The 12389-nt window shown below is 38.4% G+C and overlaps 1 protein-coding gene across 2 annotated transcripts in view; it reads left to right on the top strand.

The window, feature by feature from the left end:
* nlgn2b (neuroligin 2b) overlaps nucleotides 1-11073 on the top strand; it is a 137018-nt gene extending 125945 nt beyond the window's left edge. For both annotated transcript variants that reach the window (XM_038292241.1, XM_038292240.1), the window contains exon 9: nucleotides 4422-11073. In XM_038292241.1, coding sequence (XP_038148169.1) covers nucleotides 4422-5352 — 931 coding nt within the window. In that variant the 3' untranslated portion in view covers nucleotides 5353-11073. The remainder of the gene's footprint in view (nucleotides 1-4421) is intronic.
* The last annotated feature ends 1316 nt before the right edge of the window (nucleotides 11074-12389 follow it).

The following is a 12389-nucleotide window of genomic DNA, read 5'->3' as shown; positions in this document are numbered from 1 at the left end:
TTGTGATTTATTTTTTCTAATAGATCCACTGCAAAAGTGATCCTTCCCCAGACTGAACACTTAGCACCTGTTGCTTTTCCACATCCTTTGTTTTCTGACAGAGACACCAGGAGTATTTAAATAGATCAAAGAACTGTACTTAAATTTTCAGTAGGAATTTTGTTTATTTAGGTTATATTTCCCCCCACAATGCACTGTTTTTATACCTTCTCCTGTAGGATGACCATTATTGTGTTCAGTCTTTGGTATTAGCCTTGATTTTAGCCTTATTTTTTTGCAATTTCTGTCCTTTTATCTATTGCTCTCTTTTTAAATATAGATAGCTTAGAAAAGATGTGTCCAAAGTGTTGTCAGTCTTTCAGATGATAATTTGCGGCCTTCGACCAAAATCTTTGAGTTTGGCCCTGCACAACTGGTCTGTAAGGGTCATGAACATTTTGTTGCTGTTGTTGTTTAGGGTGTGTGGAAAATATAAAAGTCAGGTACAAAGGAGCAGCCATCTTGCATTTTTCTTTTATTTTCAGTTACCCATAGTAAGACCACAATCATCCATCATTGTTAAACTGGGTAGAATACTGGTCACTGGTAGTGACCCACTTTATGTGTTAGGTGGGGCCGTTATTTTTACAGTTTCATTCTCTACAAAGATCTAACTTCTTTTCTTTTTTTTTTAAAGAATACATGTTCAGTTTCTTGTTGGGCAGGTATTTATTTATTTTAAATACTTTTAAGAGACCGATTTTGGTCTTCCTGGTATATAGGGGGCCATACCAGTTTCTTCAATCTTGGCGCATTTGTATTTGTTAAATTCCATGTTCTCTTATATTTCTTAGTTTGAAATGTAGAGCAATTGACCTCTTATGTCATGCAATGTATGTTCTTCAAAAAAAAAGAAGATTTCAATTAAAAGTCTCTGGACACTGATAAGCTGAAACTGTCATATAGCTGGGCAGAGCGATCCAGTATTCAAGCGAGACAGACAATGGAAAGTTCAAAGCATTTATTGACATTAACAAACAGATGCATGGATCTGCAGCGGCTGCGGGGGGAGGTGGGGCGCCACCCATCACTTGCACTCTGGTTGAGGGAGAAACACAGGTAAGTGACCACGATAATCTGACAGAAGATGATTATCCATGTGAGTCACTTACCTGGTTGAACAGTTCAGTCCATCCCCTCGGGTGAGGCAGACAAAGAGATTTGTCGCAGAGCCACCCAGAGTCTCCCCGATGCAGCGGCCTCCGATGAACAGACAGGAGTCCAAGCCAGGTCAGGCAAACAACTCAGAAAAGGACGGTTCTGAGATCCAGGAGTCCGTAGCCTGGGCAGGTGTTCCGATCAGAGCAGGAACAGTCAGATCCAGGGTTCCAGGAATCCACAGAGCGTTTAGGCAGGGTTAGGGCTCCATGAGTCCAACAGACAATACAGGCAGACACGCTTGGAAGCAGACAGGCAGACTCAGCAGTTGAGAGGTAGAAGCATGACATGACACCAGGAAAACTATGGAACTATATACTGCCTCCCTCCACTGAGCCAAAACAGGATCAGGGCACACTCAGAGGATAAGAGACAGGACTATGGAGCTTTAATCTAGCTCACCCCAACGGAGCCAAAACAGGATCAGGGCCCGCTCAGCGGACAAGAGCCAGGACATGATCAGGAAACAACAAGACTACACTAAACAACCTTCAAACACAAACAAAACTCAAACAATAATCTGGCCCCAATAGCTGGGCTGAGCCCTATATATAGCAGCAGGAGCAAGCAGATAAGATGAAGATGATAATTAGTGAGCGGGGAGAGTAAGCAGGTGAAGTGAGCAATTATGTCAGCTATCAGGGCAGCAAACATGACAGAAACAGGTGAAATGGAACTTGGAAATGCTTCTTAAAAATTTTATATATATATTTAATATGTTTTTAATATATAAATATATATATCTATATATATATATATAGATATATATATATTTTCCACCTACTTTGAGCTGTGTCAATACTTAAAATAGCTTGCATTTGCTCCCCAATTTACTCAACATAAAGATTGGCTTTTTCAGACATTTTAAGTGTAAAACTCTTTATCTGTAATGTAATATGAATGTATGTCAAGGCTAAAGCTAGGGTCCCAAAATGAAACCAGAGTCATATTTACTAATTACTTTAACAGTACAAGTGAAGATGAATACGTGTTTATATACTTATAGTAGACAGTAAAATACATGGAGCAGCTGTTGCCCAGAATACTTCACATACAAATAAAACTTTGAGAGTCTTTCTTTGAAAGACAAAAAGTTAATTTATAATCTTTAGCTTTCTATTAGTGTAATGATTCTCTCAGTTAATTAGCACTAATGTAAATGCAGACATGTAATCGGGGGCTTTAGGTACGGTAATATTCCTGTCGAAAATAGCTCTGCATGACCAAGTCCTTATATACCTGCTGTTATTGTTTCATGAATGCCAAAACATCTTAAATTGCATGGTTTTCATTAGACCCATTATTTAAGGTTAGAGTCATGATAACTCATTTGTTTGGACAAAAACAATTTTCAGGTTTATTTTTATCATCTTTTGACTTTAAACTAAAAAGAGGAATTGATTATGTTGATCAGGAACCTACTTTCGGAAGGTTTAACTGCTCTAGTGGGGGAACTTCAACTGATTAATTTTAAGCATTCTTTTTCTAGAGAGTAAAGATTATGTAACTTCTAAAAGAAGAATGTTTCTAAAATGAAAATGTATTCTGGCTCTTGTGGAATACACACCCACTCAACATTAAACACATAGGTTCAATTCTAAACAGAAATATCCTACAATATTTTTATATTTGCAGATTTGTACTTTACAAGTTGCAGAAAAAAAACACAATGTTTAGTAATCATTTGTGTATATAAAGTAGCTTGTGTCCTGGCCTGCGCCATCAGGTTGATTTTCAAAAGGCTTGCATGTATAAAAACACATGCAAACTCAATAAAGCACACAAAGCTGATCTACTAAGCAGGTGCAAATCAAATTGTCTGTCTAAAATCATCAGAAAACAAGGCAAAAACCTTGTTAATGACTAAACGTATGTGAATGACCAAAATGTACAAATGATTGGAGGAATATGCATATGTGATCCCTCCCAATAAGATTTACCAAAGCAGAAACAAACTGTAGGTAATTGCTTTGCCTCTATATGAAAGTGAAAGCCCTTTGGGAAACTCCTCCAACTCCCATTGTCATTGTGACACAGCACACACAAGTGAACACTGCACACCATGAAATTGCATTTATGCCTCACCCGTGCAAGGGGGCAGCCCTCAATGGCGCTCCAAGGGAGCAGTGTGGCAGGACGGTACCATGCTCAGGGTACCTCAGTCATGGAGGAGGATGTCAGGTTCAGACGCACACCCAAAAATACCTCCTGTCATTTCGGCCACAGAGGCGTCATAGGTACAGTGAGAGACTATGAAGATAAACTTTGTGCACATGTTAACATATTTGGAATTTAGTGATAGGTTTTATGTTCCATATCTAAACTTTTTAATTTGAACTAAATGTTTTAAAAAGTTGCTTGTAGCCCTTTAAAATCAGGCTATTGGGGAGAAGCCCAAATGTCAGTACTTACAAGAAATCCAGATCAGTATCTGGATTTTTTTAGACCAACTAATTTGAGCAAACAAAAAATGCAATTCATCCATCAATCCATCCATCCATTTTCCATCACGCTTATCCCTGCTTGGGACGCAAGGGATGCTAGAGCTAGATCTCCAGCTGTCAATGGGCGAAAAGTGAGGTACACCCTTGAGAGTTCACAATTAATTCAATTGAATACAGCTTATGTATATAGCGCCAGTTCACAACACGTCATCTCAAGGCACTTTGCAGAGACAATTCAACCGGATCATACAGTCAGACTGGTTCTAAGTTTTCTATGTAAGAAAACAAGCTGATTGCATCGACTCATTGAATCAAAGGCAATCGCTCACACCAACCATACTAGTAGCGACCTTTTAACAGGAAGAAACGTCCACCAGGCTCATTGTGAGCGGCCATCTTCAGAGGCAGTCTAGGGTTTTAAGGTGACCCCATCCAGGAAAGACAAAGCCAGACAGACAAGCTCCGAGACAGTTCCCATGTCAGAGGATGAAAGAGAGCACATACAGTTAGTCACAGTAAGAGAAACAGGACTGTCAAATATCAAGCAACCATTATTCTAGCAGCTTGTTAATGATTACAAGTGTGGTTTTTGTAGTCTCTACATGTCTCAGGATGCACAATTTCAATACCAGACAATGGGACTCCCAAGAAAACTGCCAATAATGTGAAATGCTCAGACAGAGCTCTGTGTTTTAAAAGCTGGCTTTAGCAGCTTAGAATCAAATAAAAACTTTGAACTAACACAAAGTAATAATTAAATCTCTCCTTTGTCTGTTCCAGTGATCCCAATCTACCTGTTCCTCAGGACACAACATTCATTCACACCAAGCCTAACCGCTTCGAGGAAGTCATCTGGACCAAATTTAGCTCCAAAGATAAGCAGTACCTGCATATTGGCCTGAAGCCACGCGTCAGAGATAACTACCGTGCCAACAAGGTTGCTTTTTGGCTTGAGCTTGTCCCGCATCTCGTCAGCTTGCGTGACGATCACTTAAATCCACTCACAACTCAGCTGCCACCTGGAGGTACCACCCGTTGGACGGTACCGCGTCCTGGCGCCCGCTCAACCCAGCAACCAGTAATGTCCACCTATCCACCGGAACTTGATCCTGACAGCTCAGAAAGACCTCGCATCACTCCCTTCCCAAGCGAGACGAGGGACTATTCCACTGAGCTGAGCGTGACAGTGGCTGTTGGTGCATCTCTTCTTTTCTTGAATGTGCTGGCATTCGCAGCACTTTATTATAAACGGGATAAGCGCCATGAACTCATGCAGAGGCGTCACCGTCGGCTCTCCCCACAACGAGGCACAACAATGGGCATTGGGGTTGGCATGGGAGTTGTGGGCGCCCCACCGCACAATGACCTGGCACTGAGTCAGGAGGAGGAGCTGATGTCACTGCAGATGAAGCAACAGAGGGTGGAACTAGAGCACGGGACACCCCTCCCTTCCCGCGCAGTCCATGGCGACCTAGAACCTCTACGGCCTCCCGTGTGTCCACCTGACTACACACTAGCCCTGAGGCGGGCACCGGAGGATGTGCCACTGATGACCGCCAACACCATTACCATGATCCCCAGTACCATTAGCAGCATCCAGCCACTCCATCCCTTTAACACTTATCCCCCCGTCCCAGCCCCTTCGTCAACGCCTGTCCCCAGCCACAGCAACAATGCCCTGCCTCACCAACACTCTACGACCCGTGTATAGGACCAGGCACAAGCTCTGCTATTTCTTTGGGCTCAGCAAGTTGCGACACATAAACTGCTTCATTCCAGCTTCACCTTTCACCAAACTCTATTTTTCTTTATTGTCTTTACATCTTCATCATCAAGCCCTCAGATAAAGCTGCAGTTTGCAAGATTTGAAAGCGATGAAATACCTCGAAGCTATGATCACAACTTAATGGGGACTAGATTGAAAACGCTCCTTGGTCATAACGCTTTTTGGTGTTATAGCCCGATGAATATTTGGTGCTTATGAAAGGTCACCAGTCATGCCGCTTTAGGCTTGTAGCTCTCTCAATCATCATCCAGACTTTTAATGTGTAGTTCAGTTTTTTGGCGCATGTATATCTTTCATGAAAGTGTGGAGCTATGTTTAACAAAGAGTACAAACACACATTGTCATTCATTTAGGGAGAAGATGATACAGTAGCAAACAGCTTTGTGTGAGGCAGCATATGTCCCAGCAAGCTGTCTGTCATAAAGCACTGCTTTCTTGAAGCTTACAAATTGCAGCTTTAAAGGCCCAATCTGGAAGGGAGACTTGGCACCCCATACAGAGCACTGTGCTCCAACAGATGTCTCTGCATTTTGATTTTCAGAGCTTATTGTATATAGTAAAGTATAGAGCTAATGTTTGACAGCTACAAATGACTAAATCTGTTTTAGATTGATGTACTTTCAATATTTACAGTGGTGTGGAAAATCTTCATACATTTTGAACTTATTTACAGTATCAATTGATCACAGTACGACCGCAAATCCCAACACATAGTAGGACCTAATTGTGGTTGGAAGGTGGTTTCTCAAACTGTTTATAAATAAAACCCAACAGCAGAGTTATATTCAGTCTCAAAATCTTTTTTAATGGGTAGAAGGGGGTCTTTCTTCACTTGTTTTCATCTAAAGACCTACAAAGGGATTTATATATATTTTTTGTAAAATAGTTACAATTTCAGTCAAAAAGGAATTGGAAGCATCTTTGAAAACCAATTTTTAGGTCTTGCCATAGATTCCCCATTGAATTTTGGTCTGACTTTGACTGAGCCACTTTGTAAAGTACAGCTCAGTTTCATTATATGGAATTAAAATTTCCTAAAATTACCGGTGCAAATTAAAAAGAAAAGTAAACGCAGTCGTGAGAAGTAAGTGAAAATTCCACACTGGAAAGTTATATGTTGCTTACCAATGATGATCTCAATATCCGACACAGCTAGCCACCCTTCTTGAGAAGCATTTCCATATTTGTAGTTAATTTGTTCTTCTTTAATTTGTAGTTTTATGTTTTTCTTTAAGGACGGGCCTACACAGTACAATATTTTCAATCAGTGCTCTCACACTGCACAACGAAACCACACAGTTTAAAAGTTAATATCATGATAGAGCCGATGTTCTAATCTGATCTTACTGGTTACACTGTGCGTCCTGTTTACCACATGACAAAAAAAGTTTGCAGCAAACAAATTGGTTGACTGAAAAAGCGGCCCTAAAAAGAGGTTGTACAGGTTGTGCCCATTCATAAGGAATGTGTTGCTGCATTAAAATATTCCCTGAGCCTATATTGCTAATGGCAATTTTTCCAGTTCAGTTCAATCCTTACTTAACACATTCCACTAGTTATTTAAATAGGAACCTTTGTAAACAGTGTAATAACCTTGTGTAATATATGACAAGTTAACTAGCCCGCAATAGTTTTTTTTTTTTTTTTTTTTTTTTTTGCTTAACAAAAATTTTTCTTGCAATTCATTTGCAAATAAAAAGAACATTTCTTTTGAGCACCACTAATGCAAGCACTAGTACCACCAGTTGAACTTATCTTACAATTAGGGAGCCTCTATTCTGATTTATGCAGTTTGGTTTTAACCTCCACATAAGTTTTATAACTACTTTGAACTTTTTTCTGCCATCCCTTGATGTTCCCTTATTTTTTTAGTTTATTTTATTTATTTTTTATTATCCACATGCAACATTTTTTAAGACTTCATTGTAAAACTTACAAAAGAAAGTTGAAAGTAGGATATCTGCTCTCCAAAAATCCATATTTATGTTTGCAGGTGATCCTGACAGCTACAGTTAAATTACATTTAAAAAAAGTAAAAAGTTCCTGATTGCTTTTTGTTTATTTTGTTGGGTGCTATTGTCAAAAACTTTCCAGATTGGTGCTTAGCCTTTGCTGAAAGCAACTGACTACCATTTAGCAGGATATGGGCTGGAAACTAGGCTACCCATAAAACCCCACCACATCCATGTCTCACTGGCTTTGCTCATTTTTATTGTTATATTTGTTTTTCATTTGTTATCTCTGTGTCCTTATTCTCCAATTCAACTCATTTAACTGCTTCTGTCTTCTCGCTGCCATTCAGCCCCTCCCATGCATCCTCTCTTGTAGCTCTTCTGATTAAACTACATCAGCAAAATTCACTTTTTCTGTCCTTCTCTCAATCACTTATAGACTCTCTTTTCCTTTTAGAGTCTTTTATACAAAAGAACCCACAAATGTAAATTATGTATTATTAATAAATTGTAAGGATATGAATGAAAAAAGATATTCTGATATCTCGTTTTTACCAGCATTCTTGGTGCCAAGTACTGTGACAAAGTTCCTCTTTGGCCAGTGTCCGGTGGACCGCTTGCCGAAGTCCGTCCTGACTGTATCTAATGAAGAAAAAAAAAAAAGGAGTTCCCATCAAAAGAAAGTGCCAACCCCTTTACCTTTCATTTCAAACCACACACTCTTTGTGTTTATTTACACTCAATGTTGCACTGTGGCTGGTCTCTTATATAAAGAGAAATCAGATTTAATATATCCTCATTTAGAAGAAAAAAACATATAAAGTTTTATTAACTACTTTGCTGTGTGGGATAGTTGCATGTTTTTTTTTTTTAGTTACTTGCAAGTGTGTGGGTAGAGTTTTCATTTCAAAAAGTTAATTTCAATTGCCTTGATTCTTTTTCATTGAACTGTCTTTATTTTGGAAATGTTTTATTTTCTACTTTGAATATCAGCTGCACTTTGTGGTACTTCAGAAAGTATTAAAGAGATAAATATTTGTGTAAAGCTATGATTATAACAAAGAGAGTAAATATTTCCTCTTTATTTTTTTCATTTACTAACACCACGGCTGTGCCACAAGACTACCAGAGACTGATGAGAGCCTTGTTTTTTTTTATTTTATTTCCATTTTTCTTTCTTTTACAACTGTCATGTTTGCACAGCTACTGTCTCTCGATCTCATCTGAGGACAGCACTTTTTATGTGACAAAAGGAAAACAGAGACATGAGTTCTTCACATGAATAATCTAAGTAAGGTTAATGTATGTGATTGACATTAACTTAATGCTTCAAGCACTGGGAGGACAGCTTAGTTGTTTTTTTTTTTTTTTTTTTTTTTTTGGTTAGCTCTTTTGTTGTCTCTTGGTTTTCGCTTCGGCATGGCGGGTGAAAGGAAAATATATATTTATGGTAAAAAAAAAAAAAAAAAAAGATGAGAGAGCCGTGTATGATCGTCTCACTTGTTTCGCACAAACGAACACATGGATGGGTCATACTCTGGACAATAATGGGAAAAAACAACAACAACAAAACGTTGACATTAGGACAACAATGGGAAAGCAGTGATTTACTGGTGATAACTGTCCGTGTGTTCACAGAATACATAAGAACAGAAAAAAAAAAACCCTGATTAAACAAGACGTTGCTCACAAAATGTACCACAAAAGGAGAGGTGACTGGGATTAGTCCCCCTCCTGTCTGGGACGACCTGCGTCCTGTCTGCTTTGAACGACGACGCTCCTGGATCCAGACTGCCATCCCCTACACTGGGCTGGAGCGAGCTGGGAGGACGAAAAACCAACACAGAGAACCACGAACTGAACTTTATTTTTTATTTTTGAGTGTACCCCCAACAAACTGGAATTTGTAAATATTATGTTTGTTGTTTGGTTTTTGAGTGATTGGCCAGATCTTTACTTTGAGACAACAGGTGCAAGTTTAGGTGACTTACATGATTTTAACGCTCACGTACACAGCTGGTTTGATGCTCCTTTCTTTTACAATGCCTTGCAAAAGTGTTCATAGGCGTAATACATACATTTTTGCCCACATTGCAGCCACAATTTCCTTTGTAGTTCAATAGGATCTAATTGAAAACTATATTTGTGAAGTGGAAGGGAAAAATATAAGTGATTAAATTTTTTCATAAATAAAAATGTACAATTTATGTGTACGTTTGTATTCAGCCTTATCTGATCATATAAGCTGTAGCAACCAGTCTTTTAGATATTATCTAACAGTCTAATGATAATAATAATTGAAATGATGGGGCGCCCAAGGAGCAGTGTGGGGCTAAGGGTCTTCAAGCTTTGTGCCCTTACCAGTAGGTCGCCGCTCCCCATGTGTATCATTTACCTCAGATCAATAATTGCATTAAGGTCTGAAGTTTGATTATACCTTTTGTATGCTATGAATAATCTTTGACCCAAAGAAACCCAAAATCTGCCTCAAACAAGTTCTCAGTTGGGATTAAACAAACTGTTTTCAATTAGTTGTGCTTTATAATAATTGAGAGTATTACTTTGCATATTGGTATTTGTCAATATAACATCTGAAGCCAGTTATGCTTTTTTGTTTAACAGTGTACAGTTAGGCCCTACAACAAGAATCCAAATGAAATGCATTGAAATCTGTTTTTGTACATAATAACTTTTCCAAGGCACTGTAATTGAGATGAAATCTTATAAGGTAGTGAGCACATGCGTACATTTATCAGCATACATGAATAAAATGAAAATAAAAAAAAGCATGGTTATGGTAAACAAACAGAAAAAGGAATGCCTCTGGCTCTGAGTAGCCTAGATCTTGTGATTATCTATGGTTGTCTAAAGCATACCATGCTCACTTGGCACCGTCCCATCAATCATAAAAGGCAGCTTTTAAATGAGATGAGTTCTCTCATTGGTGAAGAAGCCAAAGAACAGCTGCAGAGAACAGATGAAGGAAAGGGAAACAGGAAGGATTTGAGTAATGAGACAGAAAAGAAACAACAGATTTTGTTACAAATTGGCTCAAAGCAAGCCGTAAATCAAGGAATTCAATTTGTAATGCTGGTGTACTTGATTGTTGTTGTCTCACATTGTCTTGAGCATACGGTATATACCCACGTAACTGGGCGGTTGTGAAATCCTTTGTACTCTCTTGGTCTTATTTCAAGCTATATTCATCGTGGTTGTTCTCTAACTTTGCTATTTTTGTCTGTACATCCTGTTGATGGGATGACTGACCCAGCTGTTTGGTGTGAGTTTCAGTTTCCAGCTCTTCTTGAATGAACATAGCAATTTTTTATTTTTCTCTTTCTCTCTTTTGAAAAGAGTTTAAACCAGCCAACAGAAAACGGAAGCACACTCATCAAGTCTACATGTTTACACGACAGTTCGGATGTTGGCTTACAATTGGCATTCCACTGAATCAAATATCCAATTCTTGAAACATTTGATGCCAAATGTGACAGTGAAGGCTTGCACCTGTTTGTCTGTTTCATTTAGTCTGATTCAGTAACCTGCTTGAGGAGAAAAATATACTAAGGGGAGCATATTTGACTTTAAGGGGTTGAGAGAATTAAAGTTAACATTTCTATTTCAAATAGAGGCTATTACACACTGTATGTTGTGTATCTGAACTGGAAAACATTAAAAAACATTCTTAAAGAAATGCTTTACCTTCATTTTTATAGACAAACATGTCATGTAGAAGCTGCAAAACATATTTTGGCCACTTGAGGGCAGAATAATGATTACATTAGAAGTATTCAGCATATATCCAGAAACAACCATTCTCAATTTTTAATGCTTTAGAAAATGATTTGCTTTCATGCCCTAAGATCTAAATCCAAGTGCTGTGCAAAGATATTTCCCCTCTTACAAATGTACAAATTACAAAATTCTTTTTTTTTCACACTTGGAAGCTTTCAGAAAAAAAGAAATGATATCTGACAAAGAAACTTTTGAAAAGCTATCCATAGGCCTTATTAATGTTAGACGTAAAAAAGAATATCTCAAGCAACACATAATCCTTTTCTTTTTTTAATCCCTCACCCCTGTAAGTCTGGACTAAGGTACAGGGCCTAGCCTGGTCTGCCAGACTAATTTAGGCCACGAATAAAGTATGATACTCTGGAGAGGGGTGGGTAGAGGGGTGATTTCAGAGTTGGGGCTAACAGAGTTAGTGGAAACAGTTTAAAACCAATCGTAACAAGGATGAGGCGCAAAAACGTGTATTTTTTAAAAGAAAAGCTCATACAGCCAGTTGTTTTAACTAAATAAACAGCGCTTTTGCACAATAAAAGACATGTTTTAAAAATGGCTCCCTTGCAGCTGCAATCTTGGCTGGTATGGACCTTCCTCCCAAGCTGTGATTGGTCCAGTCTGTTTTAAACTAGAGAGTATTGAGCCTTACAAAACTGGCTGGTCAGGCTAAAGAGGACCATTCCTAATCATTTGGAACTGCTTTAAAGCACAATGAGAGCCATCATGCATGGGAAAAAAAGGAACAGTGGTGAACCTTCTCAGGGACACTTCATGTGTACATCTACAGCTGATCCAGAAGCTCATAAAAGAACCTAGATCAACACGTATGTCACTCATGTCCTCAACTGCCACATAGAAAGTCTGTGTTCATGTTTCAAGGATGAAAAACGAGACTGGAAGCTAACAGTGTTCAAATGCAAAAAAAAAACAAGGCTAACGATAAAAGAACACAAATGCCTATCTCACAAAACTGCAAGAATCTAATTTAATCAGTTAATGAAATCATTTTTTTTTTTTTACTGAGGTTATCTTTGTCTGATATTTAGGTTTTCCTTAAACCTTGAAGTTTGACCATCAATCACTGTACTAACTCTAACCCATTGGTAAGACTGCACTGGTTTAAAATGTTATATTACATCTAATTACTTATATTTTATTTTATTCTAAGCCATGTCATAAGGGTTAAGAGAAGGATATGTTTTCTTTTTTGCTTAAAACAAC

The sequence above is a fragment of the Cyprinodon tularosa genome, unplaced genomic scaffold (genome assembly GCF_016077235.1).
Source record: "Cyprinodon tularosa strain WSP-4 unplaced genomic scaffold, ASM1607723v1 ctg31, whole genome shotgun sequence".
Classification (NCBI taxonomy): Eukaryota; Metazoa; Chordata; class Actinopteri; order Cyprinodontiformes; family Cyprinodontidae; genus Cyprinodon; species Cyprinodon tularosa.
Note: the sequence above shows the minus strand (reverse complement) of the source record. Positions and strands in the feature narration are given on the sequence as shown.